At 36.1% G+C, this 25,292-nt stretch overlaps 2 protein-coding genes across 2 annotated transcripts; one reads left to right on the top strand and one right to left on the bottom strand.

Moving 5' to 3' along the window:
• Window positions 1-8,175: 8,175 nt before the first annotated feature.
• Window positions 8,176-9,720, bottom strand: mettl21a (methyltransferase 21A, HSPA lysine). The gene is made up of 4 exons (XM_067398781.1): window positions 9,572-9,720; window positions 9,252-9,416; window positions 8,982-9,093; window positions 8,176-8,899 (listed from the first exon to the last, which is right to left on the bottom strand). The coding sequence occupies exons 2-4, from the start codon at window positions 9,396-9,398 to the stop codon at window positions 8,502-8,504; spliced, it is 657 nt and encodes a 218-aa protein (XP_067254882.1). The 5' UTR covers window positions 9,399-9,416; window positions 9,572-9,720; the 3' UTR covers window positions 8,176-8,501.
• Window positions 9,721-12,694: 2,974 nt separating this feature from the next.
• Window positions 12,695-14,562, top strand: LOC137029220 (natural killer cell receptor 2B4-like). Its single transcript, XM_067398780.1, has 4 exons — window positions 12,695-12,821; window positions 12,922-13,233; window positions 13,414-13,716; window positions 13,848-14,562. Exons 1-4 carry the CDS (start codon window positions 12,779-12,781, stop codon window positions 13,997-13,999), a joined length of 810 nt encoding a protein of 269 aa, XP_067254881.1. The 5' UTR covers window positions 12,695-12,778; the 3' UTR covers window positions 14,000-14,562.
• Window positions 14,563-25,292: the final 10,730 nt, after the last annotated feature.

Genomic DNA, 25,292 nt, shown 5'->3' with positions numbered 1-25,292 from the left:
TTCTGTTGACACATTTCAGCGATGACTGCCTCATGAATCGATCTTCTGAATCGATTAATTGCTCGTACGAAATGATTCGCTAAATGAATCGGACTTCCCTCCTTTCACATAGGCTAGGGAGGACAGAAAACGGTTAGTAAATGAATCTATTATGAATCGAAGCTTTGAAATTTACATTATATGTTCTTCTGTTAAGCGTTAGGCTATATAGTAGCAATGTTTGATAATGCTATGAATAAAAAGTAGGCCCAAGGCAATATTTTATAAACTATCAGCACAGAATGGAAGATTTTTTTTTCTGACCTAAAATAGTGTAATTTTCTCCACATGAACCATATGTAACCTTACAGAAAGCCGGGATTCCCTCGCACACACTGTAACGGTTTGTTTTCTGACAGTTTTACAACAGAGCCCGTATTTGCCTCTCAGACCATAACATTTATGATGGTCATTGATAGAGCAAATAATAAATAATGTGAGGTGACATGGGCGCACTTCCTCCTTGAGTTGTTTCAAAGGAGATGAAGCGTGTGTTTGACCTCACTGCTATAGTCCACATTCCCCATGATGATATCAAATTCCCTGATTCAATTTTATAAGGATTTGATAACACAAATGCTACATCAAAAACATTTGAACTTAATTGAATTAATTAAATCTTCAAAAGCTGTTCTAAAAATCATGTAAGCCACACTGGAAATTAGATATTGCATGTTTCCACGTTGTATAAACAATATGATTAAGTCAAAATGGACTTCCTCACACATTAGACATGTATCCCCAAATATTATGATTAAGAAATATGGCGAACACTTAGCTATTTTTGGCATAAAGCACAATGTACTGCATTGATTTTCCATTCCTCGGTCGTTTCTGTGTTCTTTGAAAGAGTGTCAGAGAGTGTATTTATTTATTTTGGGGTCTAAGCATATGCTGTCTTTGGGTGTGGTGTTCAATGTTTCATAACCGTGGATTGCAGTCGTGCACTGTGTAGTTGTGGTTTGTCCAGAGTCAATGACTGTTTACGGTGATGCTACTTCATTTAAAGCCACAGAGGAAAGAACAACTAGGAGGGAGCCACAGGGAAATTTGCTGATAGGAATTTCCTGGCAATTTCTAGTATCTAAAGAGCTTATACATTTACATTATGCATTTGACAGATTATTTAATTCAAAATAATTGTTCGCTTTCCAGCAAACAAAAGTTCTAAGAGCGTTTTGCTAATGTTTCCATTAAGTTAAAAAACGTAATGTTCTCAAAATGTTCAAATGTTTTTTAAAACGTCCAAATGTCTCTTGCAATCTCATGGCTACTTTGTATGAATATGTATGATATTCATATGATCTGCTTATGCCCCACTGATGGTTAGCTTTAGGGGTGGAGCTTAATGCTTACTTTTTTCTAAATCTTGTATGTTTTGGTAAAAATAACATTGCATGAATTAATTTGAAATCCCCACATTGTAAAATAGTTCAAGTCAGAATGACACGGAAGTTGCGATAGTCTTTTCTTCCCTATTGTGACGCAAGTGAAACCGCTTCATGAACAAGAAAAAATGTAGGGCGGGGCTTGATTTTGTCTATTGGGATTTTATTGGATGGTTGTGGCTTGCTATTGGTCGATCTATGGACTGACTATGATTTAACTTTAACTTTGAGCATAATAACTTTGCAGATGTTGTTTATGCTCAAAGTTCAATGGAAAGGGAGATATTTTCTTTTTACAGAAATCGCTTTTTAAGGACAACAACAAACGGCTATAGGAACAACAACGAGCTTCTTCCTGGGTTGGTGACATCACTAACCCTAAAATTTACATAAACCCCGCCCCCGAAAACACGCAACAAAGGGGGTGAGGCCATGTTGGGCTGCTTTAGATAAGAGCAAGGGTTGTTACAGTTGAGTGTTGTTGCAATTCCATCATTTTACGCCGGACTGCTTTTGCAAACAAAAGATGCACATGCTAGTCGATGAGTTGAATCAACTCCACAGCAATTACATTAATTTATCCACTAACCGTTCAGAAACGTCCAGATGCTTTCTAAAAGTTGTAACTTCTTCCTGAAGGCCCCGATATACTTCAAACAAAGTTCTTTTTCGTTCTTCGTTTAGGAGTAAAACAAAGTTCGAAATGCGTGAGCAGCGATATACTATAATTGAACAGATGAATATGTAAATACGCGCTGTACACTTTCTTCTCAATAACAAAATAAACAAAACAAAAATGCGAAAACAACAAGCATTTTTTTATAGAAAGCATAAGAAAAGCGTCTGATCATAACATGGGTATGTTAGCACGAGCTCTGCAAATTGGCACATCATATCGTCAGTTGGAAACCAGTAGCGGCAATTTAAAGGGGGGGGGTTGCATGCGATTTCACTTTTTTAACTTTAGTTAGTGTGTAATGTTGCTGCTTGAGCATAAACAGTATCTGCAAAGTTACAGCGCTGAAAGTTCAATGCACACGGAGATATTGTCCTTTAAAGTTATGGCATTTTATTGCCTACAAAAACGCGGGGTTTGGACTACAACAAGCTTCTTCCCGGGTTGGTGACATCATAAACCCATGCTATTAACATAAACACTGCCCCCGGGAACACGCAACAAAGTGGGCGAGGCCATGTGGCGCAGCATAATGAAAGCGGAAGAGTTGTTTACACCGAACGCGAGCTGCGCGACGCGACGCGTCAAAAGATATAGAACCCATTATTATCTGTGATATTTTCTACACTGAATGCGGTGCTGAAGACAGCTTCCAGAAACTACACGAGTTTAATGCTGGATTTACACAAAGACTTTTACTGAAAGATGAAGCAGTTCCCACTTTAAAAGCAGAAGCTGCTGTTTATCAGCCCCAAACTGTAAGTACGTTTTATTGTTTGTCTTTTAAACGTAATGTTATAGTTCTGTTGCTATTTTTAATGCATCTAGGATGTATACAAAGAGCAACTCGTTTTTGCTAGCCAGTTAGCTAAATTCTAGTGCAACAAACACCAACAAACTTCTATGTTCACAGACAAACAGTTGTTCATGCTATAAATTAAACGATACCTTTACAAAAATGCGACTACTCAGTCATGTATTTACTACAGGAAAGCTTTAATCAGGATAAAACTGTATATTGAAAGCTAACAAACAGCAGTGACAGCTTATCTAAACACTTTGACACAAATACTAAATGAAATACCATTCATAAACATCCTTCTAAAGCCGCGATTGCAGAGGTTCTACTTTTTCCTCTTCATCTGGGTCTGATTCGGCTCAATTTGATACAGCAATGTAGGCGCTATTATTTACTTTCCACCTAAGTGCGTAACTACGAATGGTAAGGGGCGTGGCGTTTCCGGACGCTTCAGCGAATCACGACAGACTGGGCCAGTAACCAACCTGCTGACCAATCTGAGCACATTGCGTATGTCGGAGGGAGTGGCTTCATAGAAGCAGGAAGTCAAACGAGCCGTTCATATGACAGTGGAAACAGAGGTGTAGAATTAAGATAAAATATATGAAAAATACAGCATTTAAAAAAAACTGTGCCCCCAAAACACAATCAAGCCTAGAAAAAAAACATGTAACCCCCCCTTTTAATAACTCGGTTATGCCGGCCGGCTTTTGCTAGCTAGCAGGTGGGCTATATCAACGGCTAAAATAATGCAAAGCGTTTAACAACTAACAAGATTGTCCGATTTCTTCGCTTATCCTCTTCCAGGCAAGGTCCTTTTTATTCCTGTCTTGATAAAAATTTTGATGACACATCATAGAGCTCAGGGTGGCCACACACAGCGACTATTATCTTTGTTCTCTTCTCCACCACTGATCACGTCATAAACACGTTACTACCAAAGCAGAGTCCCTGATTGGTTAATGCGCCGCGAGGCATCCGTCGCTCTATTCACGTGTCAGACGCGTCAGGCACGTGAACGCTCAATTTGCGCGTCAACGGCCGATTCGCGCCGCGATAGACGCTTGATTCGCGCCGCAGGACGTCTAGATGCGCGTTTACATTGACTTAACATGTAAATCAGACGCCCCAAACGCGTTCGGTGAGAACGCAGCATCAGTGTCTGACTGCGTGAGATTCTCCAGCTTTGTTGTTGTTGAGCAACCGAAGTTTGAGCTGTTAAAGCTCCGCCCTCTTCTAAAAAGCGGCTGGGAGCAGCAGCTCATTTGCATTTAAAGGGACACACACAAAAACAGCATGTTTTTTCTCACACCCAAATAGGGGCAAATTTGACAAGCTATAATAAATGATCTGTGGGGTACTTTGAGCTGAAACTTCACAGACATATTCTTAGGACACCACATATTACATCTTGTGAAAAGGGGCATAATAGGACCCCTTTCGAGATTATGAGGGCACATGAATTTAAAAAATGATGTGCATGGATAAATCATTTATACACTGCGTTCCAAATTATTATGCAAGATACAAATCAGTAAGATTTCTGTACAATAAACATTCAGATTTTAGTTTTTCTAAGAAAATGTTTGTTTGTTTATTTATCCATGTCTTTTTAGATAACTGGTATCAATCTCAGACAAAATAATTTGCCAGATCTATGGAAACCGTACTTAGAGGTTGTTCCACATTATTAAGCAAATCACAGTTCTCAAGCAATATGGAGAGGAAGAAAGATCTTTCTGAAGATGAAAAGCATGAAATGGTGTAATGTTGTGCAAAAGGCATGAAAACAACTAATATTGTGTGAAACTGAATGGAGATTATCGAATTATCATAAGATTTGTGAGTGATTTAGAGCACAGCAGAACTCGGTCAGATAAAGGCTTATTAATGAAAGTTCCTGTCAAAAACATTTATTGTATTAAAAGGGCAGCTATAAAAAGGCAGTGTTGAGCAGCAAACAGGTATTTGAAGCTTCTGGTGTCTCTGGAGTCTCAAGAAGCTCTCCATGCTGGCTGGCAGTTGTGCGAAAAGATGCATTTTATCCACTCCAAACCAAACCTAACAAAGAGAAACATTTACAGTGGGTGTAGAAATACATTTTCAAACAGTTTTATTGCTGTGGTGTTTTTTTGCAGCATGGGATAGTGCATTGTACAATAGTGCATTGTACTATGCACTATCCTCCTTTTTATACCATAGCTGAAAATGGCCAGTTATGAACTCCACATATCTTGCAAAAGTCATTTTATTACCCTCCATCTCACTTCCCAGTATTCCAGCCCATATAATCACCCACCAGCTCCTTGCTGACGTTGCAGTCTTGTTGGAACGTGGTTGCCATTCACCAACCATCCAGAAATCCATCCATTGTAGTACGGCATTAGTCAGTGAATAAAACTATTTAAAAATGAGTCTTCATGTATTTCTACACCCACTGTTAATGTTTCTCTTTGTGAGATTTGGTTTGGAGTGGATAAAATGCATCTTTACGCACAACTGCCAGCCTGCATGAAGAGCTTCTTGAGACTCCAGCAGCTTCAAATACCTGTTTGCCGCTCAACACTGGCTTTTTTTTTATAGCTGCCCTTTTAATACAATTACTTTTTTTGACAGGAACTTTCTTCAAGCCTTTATCTGACCGAGTTCTGCTGTGCTCTAAATCACTAACAAATCTTATGATAATTCGATAATCTCCATTCAGTTTCACACAATATTAGTTGTTTTCATGCCTTTTGCACAACATTGCACCATTTCATGCTTTTCATCTTCAGAAAGATCTTTCTTCCTCTCCATATTGCTTGAGAACTGTCATTTGCTTAATAATGTGGAACAACCTCTAAGTACGGTTTCCATAGATCTGGCAAATTATTTTGTCTGAGATTGATACCAGTTATCTAAAAAGACATGGATAAATAAACAAACATTTTCTTAGAAAAACTAAAATCTGAATGTTTATTGTACTGAAATCTTACTGATATATCAATTGCATAATAATTTACATGCAGTGTAATAAGTAGTCCTTAAAATTAAGAAGTGTCAATATTGATTTAACCACTTAAGCTCTGCAGCATTTCTACGTTTGCTCATGAGATTGCGATGGAAAACCTGCTGCATTTTATCATCCATTAAAATGAAAGCAACTACAATAATTTAGTGAATTAAATATCAAGGGTTGAAATCAAAGTGACTGTTAATGATGAAACCACATTCAGTTTTTCAATTCAAGATAATATAACATAAGATAACATAAGATTACCAAGGGCAATGTGCTCTGTCATGTTTTACAGCTCTTGACAGTGGAAAAGAGATTTCACAAAAGATTTTTACTGTATAGAAGTGAGAGGTCACATCCATGTGTTCAAGACAGGCGCTTACTGTAATTACGGTGCTAATTTTGCTATTAACGAGTCTCAGTACAAGGATGAAACTTCAGTTTTGACCAATCAGAGCTAGACATTCTGATGCCACTGACGTCAGAGAAAGGCTCCAGCAATAAAGGGTCCGACAAGATGTGATGTCACAGAAAACAGCAGGAAACCGTAAAAGGCTGTGGGACATTTTTAGCCTGTTTACAACCATTCTCGGAAATAGATCTTTAAATTTGTGGCACAAATAAACTGTGGCAGTGATTTGGAAAAAAAAAGCTAATTATGGATATTTTACAAAATATCCTATATTTGCGACTTAGAAAGCTGGAAGAAACTTCAAAGTATGTTTTCTTCCGTATCGGCGGATCTTCAGAAATCATTTAACAGCAGACAACAAGGGTTTAAAAGCCTGTTAAAAGCTCAACAAATATCCTAGTGTCTTCTTTATTGACTGCACTCAGGTGGAACTATCTGTCTCATCTGCCACAAAGCAGACTTCCTCTGCAAACAAATACACACACACTCACTTAAATTCGATCCGGCCTAATGCAGCATGGGCCGTGGTGCATTAAAACATCCTCTTGCAGGTGTGGCACGTACAAAATTGTGTCGCTTTTTAACAGGTGATGTGAGTTAACGACATTCTAGCGGCATCAGGAACGATGTCACAATGCTTTGTGATGCTTTGTGTCCAGTAATAATAAAAAAACATTGTTATTCCGTGACACACTAATGAATCATAGCACTTACGAGTCTCCAAGAGCACAGTTATACTTCGGAAACATAAAAGACACCTGCAATAGCACAGTTGCAAATCTTTTTACAAATTCTCAAATTAATGAATAGTTTGAAATATCCCAGAGCCTGAAGACTGGGAAAGTCTTTTCTGGAGTTTTTGATTCACTTGACAGGATGTGGGTTATCTGTTATAAAACTGGCAACATGTTTATCCAAGATAAGGGTCAGTTTGATGATAAGTATCTGGGGTTTAATGCATCAAAAGTGTAGCTAACATAAAACTAGGTTTGGCCCTAAACCATCATAACAAATGACTGTTGCTGAGTTTGAATATTCACAAACATTATTTTAACAAATGTTTCAATGGCATTTGTTTAAGTATCAGATTAAATTTTAGGACTAATTTATGCAGAAAACCATCATTAAAAGTAGGGTTCACAGACTTCTTCCTGCAACTGTGTTTGATTCATTTAATATTAATATAATTATTATTAATATTAATTATTATCATCTCATATTTAAATTATATATTTATATATCCATTTAAGTTGTTAAAGATAATAATAGTAAAAATAATGATGATAATTAAATAACAATAATAATTATTATTATAATGGATATGTTTTGATTGTATATAGAAAAAATAGCAATAGTTAATAATAAAAATTATAATAAGGTATTATATTAATTATTATAATAAATATATTTTGGATTGTGTATTGAAAGCAATAACAGTTACAATAATTATTATTAATTACTATTATTATTAATTCTATTTAAATAATAATTTAAATCAAATTAATTTGTGTAATAAATAATAATAGCTAATAATAATATTAACTTTAATATTAATGGATATATTTTGGATTCTATATAGAAAGCAATAATAATTATAATTGCAATAACAATATAATAATTTGTTATTATTAGACAATAATAACAATTAATTCTATTTAAATAAAAATAATTTTAAATCAATTAATAATAAATACGTGAATAAATAATAACTTTAAAAAATGAACATATTTAAATTAACATTAAATTTTAAATAATATTAATAATAATTATTATTATTAATTCTATTTAAATAGTAATAATATTTAATTATATTAATTGTAATAATATATGTTGGATTGTATATAGAAAACAACTAAAGTTAATAATTATTATTATAACTATACATCTCATTTGCAACCCAAGCACTGACTTTTAAAAACCAATCAAGTAAAAATAAAGAAAAAAGAGATGCTGAAGGCAAAACAGGTGTCAATATTAGAATATGGCCAGATTATTATTCCAGTCCTGTATAGCAACGCCACCTGCTGCCCAAGCAGTGACCTGCATAAAACCAATCATTTAATACCAAAATCACCATGGCCCATTTAATATTGTCATTTAATCATCTTCAGTGTGTTTTATAAAGCTTAAATGTTCTTAAAGCCTAAATTACAAACAAGAAGCTCTACCTAAGAGTTTCTCAATACCAGATCTTACAGTTCGGTGTTGGTCTTCTTCTTCACAGCTTTGTAAATGTGAATGTCCCTTTGAGAGTCATAATGGACCTCTTGCACTGAGAACCTCTGCCGTAGCTCCATCAGGAACCGCTCATCTCGCTCATATCGGATCCGACAGGACAACATCACCACTGTGTCCTCTGTGCTCAGGTGTTCAAGAGTCTGCAGGAGGGCGGGAAACGTCTCCTCCAGGTAAACAATGTCGGCTCCCAGTATCAGATCAAAGCTGCCTGGGGGATACAGATCTAGATTCTCACCCCAGGTAAGTTCAGATACCCGTACCGCCTCCTGCTGGCAGGGAGGAATGTTTTCACGCACGTTGGCAGTCAGAAATTCCAAGGCAGGTTCTCGGTCTGTAATTGTCACATTGGCTCCTGCAAGAACAGAATATTACCAGCTAAAATCATTCAGAAAAAAAAGAAATGAACACACAGGGAAAGTATAATTCATTCTTACCAAGAAGAGCAGCTACAATGCCAACCAAACCTGTGCCAGCTCCAAGCTCAATAGCTCTCTTTCCTTTCAGATCCACGTTTCCCATCTCCAGGAACATGCAAAGTACCACAGCCTGGGATAAACGGGGATGGACAAATGAATCACGACTGAAAAAATAAACACTAGTGACAGTTCATGGATCAAATTTTGTGGGATTCAAACTTGCAACCTTTCTTTTACCAGCCCAGATGTGTAAACACTAGACCCCAGAGCTGATGTATTTGAACTTACTGCGTCCCAGACCACAGCAGCGACACCCAATCGCTTCCAGTCCTGGCTGAGTCTGATCCTGTGATTGGCCAGATTGAATTCAGCTGAAGTCTGGTGAAGCTTTGACAGAGCAGGCAGTACATTCTCATCATAGGGCACCAAAGCCATCCTGAGCTGCTAAAATGCCTGAAAAGTCATTTTAACATTTGATTTTTGCCAATAATTACTTTTATCATAAAATAATATAAATGATAGAATATAGAATGATAGAATATAAATGATATCTGATATATTTTGAATGTTATGTTGTATCATTGTAGTGTGCATAATGTATACTGTACCTATTTGCAAATCCAGCGAGTTGACAGTTCCTTATTCTGTAACGTTTTAAAATGGTTTGCCAATTTGTCAAGAAAAGAGAAAAATCTAATGCAGACTGATAGTAAACAAGAGAGATTTAGCATGATCTCTTCAGCGATCTGTTGTTCGGCCGCCGTTACTGCGGACAGTCGTGACTCACCTGCGCCACCTGATGTTTAGGCGTGTAACTGCTAGTGGTGTTTTGTTCATCGAGGAATATCCTCATATTTTAGTTCACTCTAGTCTACGAGTAAATAGCATTAAAGTGAAATGAAGGAGAATAAGGTTGTCTTATTCTCATCTTTCACTAAACGAGGTGCGTTATTCAAAATAAAAAAAGTGGTTGCTTCGCAAAATGATTCAATGCGATTCAGTGTTTCGAAGCATTCGAATCTCCATACGCTGAAAGTGTGTATGTAGCTCAAACAAGCACAAAACAACCAACTGCAAATGTTTTATTGAATAAACAAATCAACTAATTCAATTTACTTTTTTTTAAAATAATATGTGTTGTTATTTGATTAAATTGTAGGGGTTTGTTTGATTTATTATGATGCAAAAATTGAGGCAATGAGATCCAGCAGTCCAGCAATGATTATGTCAGAGATCATATTTGAATAAGGAATAATTAATTTATTAAGTAAAAATTATAGCGACAAACAAATTAATCAAGTAAATAATAGTTTATAATAAAATCCAGAGAATTGTATCTAATAGATGAAGATCAGATTATAGAGAAAGAAGGAACACAATTAATATATTCGGAGAATGAAATGAGAGGTAGAAGAGAAGCAGCCAGAAGTGGAAGATGCAGAAGAGATGCGCGAAGCAAAAAGAGCAAAGAGAGTTATATTTAAAAATGTCCTGACTCTTCCAAGCTTTATAATGGTAGTGAATGGGGGGGGGGGGGGGGGGGCCAATTTTGAAGCCAAAAAAACGTGCATCCATCCATCGTAAAAGTACTCCACAAAGCTCCAGGGGGTTAATAAAGGCCTTCTGAAGTGCAGCAATGGGTTTTTTGTAAAACTTTATAATCTAAAATAACTAGCTTCCATCATATGACCGTATGCAAACTGTCGACTTGCGCCAAATGAGTAACCCCTGACGCGAGAAAGATATAGGAGTGGCGTGAGCTTAGACACCTCTCGTGGTTCAATTAGGGCTGTGCAACAAACTCAAGCTCCTCTTCTCTTATATCAAAATTCTATTTTCTGAAATATCAAAATTTCTCGTTTTAGACTTCTAATTTGTGACCGATGGTTTGTTTTGCACTTTTGCCAAATTGATGAATATCAATTCCATCTACCGGAAGCTAGTTATTATAGTTATTTTTTTTTTTACAAAAACCCATCTCTTTGCTTCAGAAGGCCTTTATTATCCCCTGGAGCTGTGTGGAGTACTTTTACAATGATGGATGCACTTTTTTTTTTGCTTCAAAATCGGGCCCTTCATTCACTGCCATTATAAAGCTTGGAAGAGCCAGGATATTTTTAAAGGTGCCATCAAACGCTTTTTTACAAGATGTAATATAAGTCTAAGGTGTCTCCTGAATGTGTCTGTGAAGTTTCAGCTCAAAATACCCCATAGATTTTTTTTTATTAATTTTTTTAACTGCCTATTTTGGGGCATCATTAAATATGAGCCGATTTATGCTGTGCGGCCCCTTTAAATCTCGTGCTCCACACCCACGGAGCTCGCGCTTGCCTTTAACAGTGCCTAAACAAAGTTTACGCAGCTAATATAACCCTCAAAATTGATCTTTACAAAGTGTTCATCATGCATGCCTCGGATTATGTGAGTATTGTATACTGTTATATTTTTTACATTTGATTCTGAGTGAATTTGAGGCTGTGCTCCGTGTCTAACGGCTAATGCTACACTGTTGGAGAGATTTATAAAGAATGAAGTTGTGTTTATGAGTTATACAGACTCCAAGTGTTTAAAAATGAAAATAACGACAGTCTTGTCTCTGTGAATACAGTAATAAATGATGGTAACTTTAACCACATTTAACAGTACATTAACAACATGTTAACGAAACATTTAGAAAGACAATTTACAAATATCACTAAAAATATCATGTTATCATGAATCATGTTAGTTATTATTGCTCCATCTGCCATTTTTCGCTGTTGTTCTTGCTTACCTAGTCAGATGATTCAGCTGTGTATAGATTCAGCAGATGATTCAACAGTATTCAGCTGTTAATACTGGCTGCCCTTGTCTAATGCCTTTCATAATGTTGGGAACATTGGCTGGCATTATGCAAATATTGGGGGCGTACACCCCGACTGTTGCGTAACAGTCTGTGTTATGTAGAGATTCGCCTGTTCTTCTGAGGTCTTTTAAACAAATGAGATTTATATAAGAAGGAGGAAACAATGGAGTTTGAGACCAGCGGTGGGTAATCCAGGGGTCGAAGAGTAAAAGTCCTGCCATATTTTTATCTCATCCACTGAAGCATTAATGAGATAAATAAGTGTTAAATTGAGTGATGATTGAGCATTATTGAAGACACCTGATGATAAAAAGCAGAATCACCAAAGGAGAAAATCACAATTTTTAAGTTACCATCATCGAGGTCAGGGTTTGTTTTAGTTGAGCGATGATGGTAACTTAAAAATTGTGATTTTTTCCTTTGGTGATTCTGCTTGTTATCATCAGGTGTCTTCAATAATGCTCAATAATCACTTATTTATCTCATTAATGTTTCAGTGGATAAAAATATGGCAGGACTTTTACTCTTTGACCCCTGGATTACCCACCTCTGACTAAACCCCAGAAAGTGCCCATTACTATAAACACACACCAGTTTGCGGAGTGCTTTTGTACAGCTAAAATGACTTAAAATAACATTGGAAACTTTGCACAATGAAGTTGCAACCATCTTACAATACAAATAATGTGGATAATAGACAAAATAAATAAAGTTCTGTTAGTATTCTCAGGGAATGTGAAACGGCAGTTTTTAGAGTTTAAGGAACAGCTGTTTTTAGAGTCGTAAAGATTAGAGGGAAGCTTAGAATGAGAAGTTTCTTCATTAGACTGGACATTTCATTATTATGCAATTTTGAGACACTCAAGGTTTTCAAGGTCTGTTTGAGGAAGAGACAGCAAACCATAGGCGTTAAGAGATTTCTGTTGCAGCGTTTGTTTTTGGAGTGTTCTGATATGCGATTTTTGTAGAAATGTTTTGCACATTTATTTTCTTGTGTTTCTGTCATCTGGTTGGTAAGTTAAACATGATTTATGACTTCAGGTTTAGTACGGTGAGATGATTTACATTTATTGTATTTATATGGATATCTATGTGTGTTTGGTTCTGATACAGATGGAGTGAAGATAGTGTCAGTGATGGAGGGAGATTCTGTCACTCTACACACTAATATTCATGATAGATACAAACGTTATATACCTAATATAGAATGGTTTGGACCTGAAGATACTTGTATAGTCAGAGTCAATTGGTTTAATGAGACGACAAATAATATTAGATATTGTGTTGATGACATATTCAGAGACAGAGCACAGATCGACATTCAAACTGGATCTCTGATCATCAGGAACATCAGAACCACAGACTCTGGACTTTATCGAATTTACGCTAGATTCTTCAGTGAATTATTCAATGTTACAGTTTACGGTGAGTATAGTTGAATTTAATTTGTTCTTTCCTCACCATGTTTTAACAATCAATCATTTGAAATGTCTTATATATGCCAATATGTTAAGATACTGTTGATATAGAGCTTAAATGAATTTATTTACCCCAGAATATTTCCATACAGTAATTTGTTTCATATTATTCTCTCATGTTTTGCAGCTCGCCTTCCCATTCCTGTCATCACCAGAGATTCTTCATGTTCTTCATCATCATCAGGATCATCATCATTGTTCAAATGTGTTCTGCTGTGCTCAGTGTTCAAAGTGAGTCATGTGACTCTCTCCTGGTACAAAGGTAACAGTTTATTGTCCAGCATCAGTGTGTCTGACCTCATCAGCAGCGTCTCTCTACACCTGGAGGTGGAATATCAGGATAACAACACCTATAGTTGTGTGCTGAACAATTCATTCACTGACCAGACTGAACATCTGGACATCACTCAACTCTGTCAGACATATGCAGGTACATCATAGGGGATGTTAATAATTTAAAGAAAATCATCACAAACATTGTTTTTCTTTCTATTGCAACGCTGTTGGTGAATTTATCATTTAGGTGCATTTTCTCAATAAAACCTCTTTTTCTGTCCTCAGACCACGTACACTGTTACAGTTTTTCTGAAGCTGTGATTCGATTGGTTGTCTCTGCTGTGGTGGGCGTGGGTACTGTTGCCATAGTGGTTTATGAAATCAGATCCAGAAGAGCTGAACAGAAGTGGAGAACATCACAGTCAGTCTCTGAATGATGATCCGTATGTTTTCACATCTCAGGATTCCAAAATGTTCTAAATGATTCCAAATTCCAAATCTGAATCAAAATGATTCTTATCCATTAAATAACCAGAAAAGTCATGGAAATCCATCTGTCAAGAAGAGCTGGAACCCTGTTAGATGCCGAAGTCTTAATCAGCTTTTGCACAGAAAAATGTGATTTCTTTTTTTCATATAAAGAATATTGCATTGCACATCTCTCTTCTTCAAAGACAATTGAAGTCTAAAGCATGGTCTTGAATAATATTAAAGAATATTAAAGATTCATGTTGTAATTGGCTTGTTCAGTGAGGGCTGAATGGAGCCGGTTTGAACTGAGCATCAGGAGCTGAAGGTTGTTTCTTTGAATCCCATTAGGTTGTTGAAGGGTTTCCTGGAGATCATTTTACAATCTCAAATGCTATAAATAAGCTATATGTAAAAAAAAAGAATATAAATAAAAGAATATGAATCAGTCCAGGTGGAGTACACTTTTTACCAGCTCTACAGGAAGCTATACAAGTGGCAAAAATGTTTAGTTTGTGTGAAATGCAGTGACAGTCTGAATTTTAAGCTGTAGCTATACTGACTGGAGAGTTCATCACTGGCAAAGTGACAAAAAAAGAAAAAACAAACCAGCTAACAGTATTTTGTTATAAGAATGTTCTCTAGATATTCAGTGTTGGTTCTGGGAACATTACAATCCTCCAGTTTTCTTGACATTACAGGAAAGTTTTTATAAGGTATGATGTTCCTCAAATGTTCTTTCAACTTGATTTTGATCTAAAATTCAATATTGTAGGAACGTTGATTTGTAACATTCCAAGAACATAAAATGTCCAGTTTCCTTAATGTTAGTAGAATGTTATTTAAAGGTTAGTATGATGTTCCTGAAACATTCTTTCAATCATTCAAACACCTGCTGTGAACAAACACTGAAAGAAAGAGAAATAAGAACACAAACTACAACTTTCTTTAGCCACAGCCTTAGATGAACTGAAGATAAAAGACATTAAATCTCTGAAGATCTGATTAAACAACTCCACAAACAGCATTACCAGCTTCACTTATTACTAACCAGACTGACTTTATTTCTGTCACACGTCTACAGAAGCTCTTATTGAGAATTAACAGAAGTTTAGATATTTCGTTTGAGGTCACCATCATGGAGATTGGTGGTTGCCTTAGTTGAGCTTTTGACTGTGAGTGTTTATAATTTTGTTCTGTGTATATATTGGTCTGAAAAAGACAGTCATGGAGAAAATGTGCCAGTGGAACCCAAAGTAAACATGAAGTTGAATGTAAAATGAGGCTACGTCCACACAAAGCCAGAGCTTACCCTAAACCAATCTCAAAAAAATATCTGCGTCCACACAAAACCACTGAAATGACTCAAAATTATGTAGTATACATGCCAGACCATTATGTGGCGCTGTAATTCTGTCACAAAAATGCACTTAAAGCAGCGAAGAAGACTTGGAGCATGCGCATAAACCTTGCACGCTGAATACAAACTATAGTAAAACTTAGAAATAATGCTTTATTTTGGCTCAGTAGCTTCCCCAGATATCAACTTTGTGTCGGCCCAAATCCGGCCCACATCTGGCACACGTGGGATGATGATCTGGGCCACATGTGGCGGGAATGATGGCACTTGGGCGGACAGCTCCTGTTTGTCAGATCTGGACCACAAGCAGGCCATAGAAATGCCAAATGTCAGCCAAGAGCAAAGAACTTGACCTTATCTGATCCACAAAATATTATGTATTATTTATAGAGTCATTTCAGCATTAACAAGCCTGTTTTCGAATCAACTTTGATTGTCTAGTTGGTTTTAATGCAGTTAAAACTGCCCAAACAAAATCTAATATTAAAAAGTCAAGGGTCAAGAGCTCAACTAAAACAAACCCTGACCTCGATGATGGTAACTTAAAAATTGTGATTTTCTCCTTTGGTGATTCTGCTTGTTATCATCAGGTGTCTTCAATGATGGTCAATCATCACTCAATTAATCACTTATTTATCTCATTAATGCTTCAGTGGGTGGAATAAAAATGTGGCAGGACTTTTACTCTTTGACCCCTGGATTACCCACCTCTGGCCGTTTGCTGCGTGAGGAGAGTGTGTATACAGATGCACCGCCGGCCTATCAGTGGTAAACTCAGGCTACTAGCAATTGAATAGTGAATTCCCGCGACAAGTCGCTAGCCATAATTTTGGACCTTCCAGCCCACCATACATCGGTAGGGGGCGATGATAAAGTGAACCTATGAATCATGCAGATTCACTGAGAACTGCTGAACAACTGTCTATGGGTTTTACCTAATCTCAGTTTTATACATTTGTAGATGTTTTAATTAGACATTAAAATAATTATAATGAACAATGGTAGTAATCTCTTATTTGCCTGTTTTGCTTGATCCATGGACCAGAGAAACAAGCCCTGAAAATTGATAAAAGAACACATATTATACAGACACTATATATTTAATCGTATTAGATGATTAGTTAATTGCATTTGATAGATTTTACTTTCAATAAAACAATAAAAAAAATCTGTAATACATTTGTAAAAGGTGTTTTCATGCATGTTTGGCCTGAGTTTTGTTGTATTTGCACTGTTCTGACCACCGTTTCAAAGCCTCGACACATTTGCTTCAACTGCTTCAATGTTTTGCAAAGCCTCGATCCGCCCATCACTGAGTTGTGACGTTCGCGAACGAACCGATTCTTTTGAACGGCTCATAAACATGAACGATGGGAGCCGAGTCGCGGCTGGAGGGGAGCCGTTCTTTCTGTCGTTCTTTTTTCCTATGCGTGTTTCACACAGATGCACACAAATGAGCTCCTCCGCGAGACAGAACAGTTATAGGGGGAGGGGCGCACCCAGCGCAGGCCAACCCTTTATAGCGTGATGATATTAGTTATTAGTTGTGCACGCATCCTTCACGTGAGTACTCCAGTGGAAAAAAACCCTGCGTTCCTCTGTCATTGGGTAGGAAAAAGAGAGGCAGAAAAAGCCATAAAGTAAGGAACTGCTTTGTATTTATTTACATTGCATTTTGTGTTCATTTAAAACTTGTTCTTTTAAAAACATTAAAAATGTTCTTTTGTGATACTGTTCTTGTATTGAAATTTTTCACTAAAAGCTTTTTTGCACAGACATTCATTGCAGCCCACTTTGTTATTGTTCATTGACTTGAAGGGGCTGATGTCCTATTTGCAAAGTTTACAGTAGTAATAGTATGTAGTATGTAGACATTTCCATTTTATTTATTCTAATTTTATCTACTTTAAATATTTTTTAGTTTTCTATCAAAATGTTCTTGTGTGATAACAATGTTCTTGTGTGTTTATTTGTGAGTAGGTATTGTATGAATAACATAAGTCAACGTAGCTTTACACACACACACACACACACACACACACACACACACACACACACACACACACACACACACACTTTGTACTAAAAGTAAATCCAAAATAGTGATGTCACTGTCTAAGCAGAGGGATTTGTGCAACCCTATGGAATATAGTCCACACATGACAAATGAGGTAATAATCAATATTTCAGAATAATTCAAACTCAGATATTGGTGTGTGATATCCGAGTTTTAATTATTTGACTACAAATTTCACCTCATCATTCCTCCCAGTGATTATTTCCAGGATAAACTGAGATGCCCCCAAGCTGGCTTCTTGACTAAATATTTAAAAAGAGCCAAAAGAGCCGTTCTTTTGAACGGCTCTTTGAAAGGAACGGATCGCAAAGATCCGGATCCCCTCAAAGAGCCATAAATCCCATCACTACACTGAATATAACCCAAAAGATTTCTTAAAAGTTGTTCTTTTACACACAGACAGACAACAAGAATCAGTGTATGAATCTCAACGATGGTGACCAGCAACATAGTTTGATTAACTCTAAACATTAGAAAACCAGCTGCTAGCCATGAATGAAAACATAACCAAAACCACCTGATCATCTTTTAATATTTTTTGTCTGGCTGTTATAACTCAGTTACAAAATCCCAAACAAAGTCTAATATTAAAAAGTCAAGGGTCAAGAGCTCAACTAAAGCAAACCCTGATCTTTGTGATGGTGACTTAAAAATTGTGATTTTCTCCTTTGGTAATTCTGCTTGTTAACAATCATCACTCAGTTAATCACTTAATTATCTCATTAACTTTAACACTGCTTCAGTGGTATGGCAGGACTTTTACTTTCTGACCCGTGGACTTTACCCCTTTGGTCCTGGTTTAGTGGAAATATACAGCTTATCAAGCTTGACTGAATACAGCTGTCCACGTCTTTATAATTAATTGGATTTAGCTTTCATTTGAGATGTTGTTGGTAAGTTTGTCATCATGTAGGTGCAGTTTCTCAATTAAACCTCTTTTCTGTCCTCAGATTCTGTCCAGTGTTGTGGTTTGACTGAAGCTGTGATTCGATTGGTCATCTCTGCTGTGGTGGGTGTGGCTGCTGTTGCCATAGTGCAGGGATGGACAACTCCGGTCCTGGAGGGCCAGTGTCCAGCAGAGTTTAGCTCCAACCCTAATCAAACACACCTGAACCAGCTAATCAAGGTCTTTAGGATTAGTAGAAAGTTATAGGCAAGTGAGTTTTTATCAGGGATGGAGATAAACTCTGCAGGACACTGGCCCTCCAGGACCGGAGTTGTCCATCCCTGCCATAGTGGTTTATGAAATCAGATCAAGAAGAGCTGGAGGAGCAGAGAACATCAGAGTCAGTCTCTGAATGACGATCAAACCTTGAAATATCAGAGAATTTTACAGTACTAGGACAGGAAATCAATAAAATCTTCATGAAAAGATAATGGAAATTTGAGTATATACATATTTCTACTATAAAATATTTAATAAACTATTGATCTCGTTTGGAGTAAAATTAGCATGTAAGCCAGTGATGCTCAAGTTGTTCTTTTGAGTTGGTTCTTCTCAACTGGAGATCATTTTATATGCCCAAATGCTGTAAAGAAGCTGTATCTGTTAGTACTCAGATTTGATCTCTGTTATTTTGGTTTCTTTTCTTTTGTTTTGTTTCTGTCTCTTCCATGTTCGACCGTGCTTAGCAGATTACATTCTGCAAGTTTCCCTCTGTCCGTTGCCAGTGTGTTTTGTGTTTCTATAGCCTCTTCTCCCATTACTTTAAGTTTGGGAAAGTCTTTCTTTCACAAAATGCATTCTCAGCACTTCATAACAGTAAGGTTAAACTACTGTAGTCACACAGACTATTTTAACAATGTCTTTACTAATTCCTGGGCCTTAAAAGTGGCAGAGGTGTAAAGTCCAGAGGTCAGAAAGTAAAAGTCTTGCAATATTTTTATTCCACCCACTATAAAAAAGATAAATAAAATAAAAAAGATCATCAGGTGTTGTTGGTTATGTTGTCACATAACCATTATTTGATCTGAATCACTGAATTCATCTAGAGCCCAATCTCTGAGTTAGATTTACATTATTGATTACAGCAGCACTGTGATTCTACAGCAGAGGATCAGCTTTATCAATATAATCTGAATGATCTTGCAAAAGTCATTTTGATAAAATGGAAAAAGTTTTCATTTAGAGACACAGATATCAAGAATCAGCCTGTGAATCTCAACAGTGGTGACCATCATAAAGCATGTTGCAGTGCATTCTGGGTGCCACCAATTAAAATTCATCCATGGCTCCCATCATGCATTGCTGCATGAATAAATTATGAGCTAAATTGTCTTAGTAATTTCCTTTATTCTCACTATTTTATGTTTTTCTGTGACTTTCTGGTAGCTTGTTTTTTAATGTTCAGAGTTGATCTGTTGATCAGAATATGTTGCTTGTCACCATCGTTGAGATTCACAGGCTGATACTTGATGTCTGTGTGTGCCTAAAAGAAATGTTATTTTTATTTTATTCAGAACGACCATTGAGAAATCCTTGAGATTATATTGATAAAGCTGATCTTGTGCTGTATAGTCACAGTGCTGCTGAAATCAATAATGTAAATCTAACTCAGAGATTGGGTTTTAAATGAGTTCAGATCAAATAATAGCTAAGTGTAAACATAACCAACACCTGATCAACTTTTTTTATTTAATTGTCTGGCTGTTACGACTCAGTTAACAGCCCAGACAAAATCTAACATTAAATAGTCAAGGGTCAAGAGCTCAACTAAAGCAAACACTCATCTCCACGATGGTGGCTTAAAAATAGTGATTTTCTCCTTTGGTGATTCTGCTTGTTATCATCAGGTGTCTTCAATAATGCTCAATCATCACTCAATTTATCACTTAATTATCTCATTAACTTTAACACCGCTTCAGTGGGTGGAATGAAAAATATGGCAGGACTTCTACTTTCTGACCCCTGGACTATACACCTCTGACTACAAGTTCCTTGTACATTTGTTGGCTCAAATGTGCAAGCCACACATTATCTCTTGCACTTAGAAAACATTTTGTCTGTGAAATAAGGCAGGGAACATGTCAACCATAGAGGTTCACATGAAAGCTAGCCGTTAGCATTTACATTAATCTCAATGACATTCTTTATAAAACTGCACTGTTAGACCTTGATGTAGAAAAAAACGGCCAAATTCTGAGAGTAAAAACCCATTTTCCATTAAAACAGTAATATACTGTAGAAAACAATGCATTCTGGGTAATATTTGTCATCTTCGAGAAAGTAGCCTACAGGAATATACTGTGAGTTAACATCGCTCAAAGTCGACACTCAGAGGCTGTGTTCTAAATCACACCCTATACCCTCATTCACTGTTCCCTACATTAGTTCACTAATATAGTCGACTTGAGAGAGTGAATGAATTCAGACACTGATGAACACCTGATTAGCAGAATCAATGAAGGACAGAGAAACAAGACTAGAAAAAAGAGAAGAGACGAGCAGAAACACAAGAACTACAACTGACTTCAGCCACACTGAGTGTGAAACCAGCTCACAAACCAGTTTGACATTATTTCTTTCATACATGTACAGAAGTTCTTGTTGAGAATTAACAGATTTGGATGTCAATGTTTTATTGAAAATAAAAATGTATTGAAGTTTGCAGTCACCATCGTGGTGACCAGTGTCTGCTTTAGTTGAGCTCTTGACTCTTTAACATTAGCTTTTTTTTTTTTGGCTGCTGTAACTGAGTGTTTATAAAACACATTTGTAATGGCAAGAAAAAGCCAACATGAAGTTGAACAGGTGTTTTTTCTGTAATCATTTTGGACTTGACTACTTCACTGATCTCTTTCTTAAACTGGTCTGTAATAATGTGTAATGGCTGGAAGACCACATGGTGACTGTGTAGTGAAAATCTTTTTATTTGAAATGTTTTTATTGAACTCTAACAAAATAAGTTCATAGTAATAATATGCTCATATTATTAACATACAATAAAAATTAGTTTGTAAATTTAAATGACAAGCAAAGTTAAAAGATGGTCAGGTGGTGTTGTTTATATTTTCCAGTGCTGCTGGATTACCCACCTCTGCTCTGGTGTTAGTTTTTCTCTTGCTGCTGAAATTGTGTTAGCTGTGGCAAAAAATAATGAGGGAAAAGGTGATGTTGACAACTTGATAATAAAGAGGTTGTCATCATCTAGTGGTCTAATACTATGCAGAGTGTTTTTTTTTTATCATGTAGATGTAATGCAGTTCATTTCAACTTAATAATAGTCTGTTATATAATGAACTGTGGCATGAAGCATGTCACCATTGTTGAGATTTATATGTCTATGTAAGAGGTCCATGGTTGGAAGATGTTCAAGCAGCTCTGCAGTGGTCAACCTGAAGCTTTCGCCTGCACACCCACTGAAGCTAAGAAGGGTTGAATCTGATCTTTATGTGGATGGGAAACCTCCTGGGAGATTGGGTAGCTGCGGGAAGAGGTGTTAGAGAGGCCAGCAGGTCTGATCAACCTGTGGTCTGAGTGGGACCTAATGCCCCAGTGCAGTCACAATAAGCTGTACTGTATAAAGGGTGTCACCCTGGTGTAAAATAGTCCCTACATCACATACCCCACAATGCCCCAGTACAGTAAACATAAACTGTACTGAATAAAGGGTTAAAATAAACCCCAGAAAATAAGGGGTGTAACCCTGGGGCAAAAATAATTCCTACTTTACATCATATACCATGCAGTCAAATGATAAAGTGCTTTCAGTTCTTATAACTTACATGGAAGCACTCTTATTTTTTTTCATTACTATTTTAATGTTTTTGAAAGAAGTCTCATATGGTTATCATGCCTGCATTTATTTGATGAAAAATACAGAAAAACAGTAATATTGTGAAATATTTACTATTTAAAATACAATTTAAAATAATGTTTTTCTATTTTAATATAATAAAATAGAATAGAATAATAACAACAACAACTAATGCTTGCATCACCAGAAGTGTGTATTTGATTGTAAAATGTGTTGTGGTTTTTTTTTTCAGATACTGAATATTTTGACAAACATATGTTCAGAAATTAACATTTGCTCTGTTGTACGTATAAACCCTCTGCGTTCTACTTGCACCCGCTCTGGGGTGCGTTTCCCGAACAACTATGAAACTCACTGCTGAACTACTATACAGAGGTGGGAAGTCCAGGGGTCAGAGAGTAAGAGTCCTGCCATATTTTTATTCCACCCACTGAAGCATTAATGAGATAAATAAGTGATTAATTGAGTGATGATTGAGCATTATTGAAGACACCTGATGATAACAAGCAGAATCACCAAAGGAGAAAATCACTATTTTAAGTAACCATCATGGAGATGAGTGTTTGCTTTAGTTGAGTTCACGACCGTTGACTCTTACTTTTTAAATTTTGTTTGGTTGTTGTGATGCAGCTCTAACAGCCAGACAAACAAAGAGAAAAGATGATCAGTTGGTGTTTGATCTAAAACACCAAACTCTTTTAAAGCTCAATCTCTGATTTAGGTTGTTGATTACAACAGCACTATGATCCTACAGCAGAAGATCAGCTTTATCAATACAAAAGAATTTTAAAAGTTGTTTTGATCAAAAAAAAAAAAAAAAAATTTTTAGGCACCCACATACATCAAGAATCAGCCTGTGAATCTCAACGACGGTGACAAGCAACATATTCTGATCAACAGATCAACTCTAAACATAAGAAAACAAGCTACTAAAAGTCACATAAAAAAACAGAAAAAAATAAAATAGTGAGAATAAAGGAAATTACTAAGACAATTCAGCTCAAAATGTATTCATGCAGCAATGCATGATGGGAGCCATGGATGTTTGATTGGTGGCTCCCAGAATGCACTGCAACATGCTTTATTATTCTCACCATCGTTGAGATTCACAGGCTGATTCTTCATGTCTGTGTCTCTAAATGAATGTTTTTGTTTTAACAACTATTCTCACGGTTTTATTTTTTTCTGTTTTTGTTATGATTGTTTAGTAGCTTGTTTTTTAATGTTCAGAGTTGATCTGTTGATCAGAATATGTTGCTTGTCATTGAGATTTATATGCTGATTCTTGATGTCTGTGTGTGCCTGAATTTTTTAGAAGCCCTTCAGATTATATTGATAAAGTTGATATTCTGCTGCAGATTCACAGTGCTGCTGTAATCAATAATGTAAATCTAACTCAAAGATTGGGCTCTAGATGAATTCAGTGATTCAGATCAAATAATGATTATGTGACAACATAACCAACACCATCTGATTAACTTTTAACTTTGATTGTCTGGCTGTTAAAACTGAGTTGGAACAGTACAAACATTATGGGGCAGTTTCCTGGACAGAGATTAGTCCTAGAATAAAATGGCTCTTTAAACCAGATTAACAGAAATCTGCTTTCTCTAGTCCAGAGTTTAATAAACTGATTTCCTGGAGGAAGAGGCTTAAATTAAACCTACCAGGAGGCAGGTTTAACTTCAGATTAACATTGTATTTCAAAGAAGACACATGTATTTCTTTAATATAATATATTAATGTAATGTATTTCTTTGTTTAAATTAAGTGAACAGCATCCAAAATAAATAACAAAGCTATATATATATATATATATATATATATATATATATATATATATATATATATATATATATATATATATATGCTGTTCACTTTATTTAAACAATTTAATTTAACACCATTTTTTTCTGGTTCAAATGTGTTTGCTTCATGTTAAATTGACTTGAAATAACATGTTTCAGTAAAGTAACACAATCAGACAGGACTTTCACTTCCCATCACGCTTTGCATTGGGCTGAAGTTAATGTTGAAAAAGTGTTATTTTATGCATTTTTTTAGAAAGATGAGAATATGGAGAGACTTCTTACTGTTTAATGTTCTATTATGTAAAAGTTTTTGTTATGATAGTGTTTTTTGGAGATTACCATGTGGTGAAGTGTTGAGCTTGTGTTTGGGTTGTGTTCATAGTCCAGGTTTTAGTAATCTGAACTTAATATGTGTTTCAGAAAGCCATTTTTAAGCCATTATTAACTTTTTTGGGTTAAGGCTTATTCTGGTTTAATTTAAACCCTGTCTGGGAAACCACACCAATGTACTCTAATATTAAAAAGTCAAGAGTCAAGAGCCCAACTAAAGCAAATCCTGATCTCCATCAATTTTTTTTTTTTTTTTTTACAAGAAAGATAGCAGTAGTTATAACACATAATATTTTTTTAAAACATGACACAAAAACCATATTATAACAGCAAATGTTCAAATTTGTGTATAGAGACATTTCACAGTTTTACCTTTAAATAACCTAAAATGTCATTCGAGTTGCTGCTTCTGTTTTAAATGAGAAATTTCACAAGAAACAGACTAACTTTCACACCCAAAATAAGTGTGAAAGTTATGCGCTTAACCACAAACAAGTCATCAGCAGTTTACGGGGGAGACACATTAACAACAAGAAGACTATCATCTAGTCTAATATTGGCATTTTTTTTATAATGCATATTCACTGATACAAGTCAATCAAAATGTCAAAAGAGTCATTAAAGGGATAGTTCACCCAAAAATGACAATTTTGTCATTACTTACTGACCGTCAAATTGTTCCAAACCTTTATGAGTTTCTTCCTGCGTTCCAATGTCCATACTATCCATCCTAAATAGTATGTGAGATTAAAATAAGTGTGTCCCAAAACATAGTATGTTGAAAAGAGTATGCCAAAAGTCCCCGGATGGTCTACTATTTCCGGTAGATTTTCGAAGTGTGGATCCGTGCACACTATAAAGGCTAATATTGCCCACAACCCATTGCGCATTGGACGAGAATTCAGTTCAGAACTACAAACACGAGTA

This window comes from Chanodichthys erythropterus, chromosome 10 (genome assembly GCF_024489055.1).
Source record: "Chanodichthys erythropterus isolate Z2021 chromosome 10, ASM2448905v1, whole genome shotgun sequence".
In the NCBI taxonomy this organism is placed as follows: Eukaryota; Metazoa; Chordata; class Actinopteri; order Cypriniformes; family Xenocyprididae; genus Chanodichthys; species Chanodichthys erythropterus.
Note: the sequence above shows the minus strand (reverse complement) of the source record. Positions and strands in the feature narration are given on the sequence as shown.

Coding starts and splice junctions, on each gene's coding strand:
- mettl21a (XM_067398781.1), bottom strand. CDS start 9,398: ATGGCTTTGGTGCCCTATGATGAGAATGTACTGCCTGCTCTGTCAAAG. Junction 9,094..9,251: donor CTGCTGTGGTCTGGGACGCA/GTAAGTTCAAAT, acceptor CGTTTATCCCAG/GCTGTGGTACTTTGCATGTT. Junction 8,900..8,981: donor CATTGTAGCTGCTCTTCTTG/GTAAGAATGAAT, acceptor CTGTTCTTGCAG/GAGCCAATGTGACAATTACA.
- LOC137029220 (XM_067398780.1), top strand. CDS start 12,779: ATGTTTTGCACATTTATTTTCTTGTGTTTCTGTCATCTGGTTG. Junction 12,822..12,921: donor GTGTTTCTGTCATCTGGTTG/GTAAGTTAAACA, acceptor GTTCTGATACAG/ATGGAGTGAAGATAGTGTCA. Junction 13,717..13,847: donor ACTCTGTCAGACATATGCAG/GTACATCATAGG, acceptor TTCTGTCCTCAG/ACCACGTACACTGTTACAGT.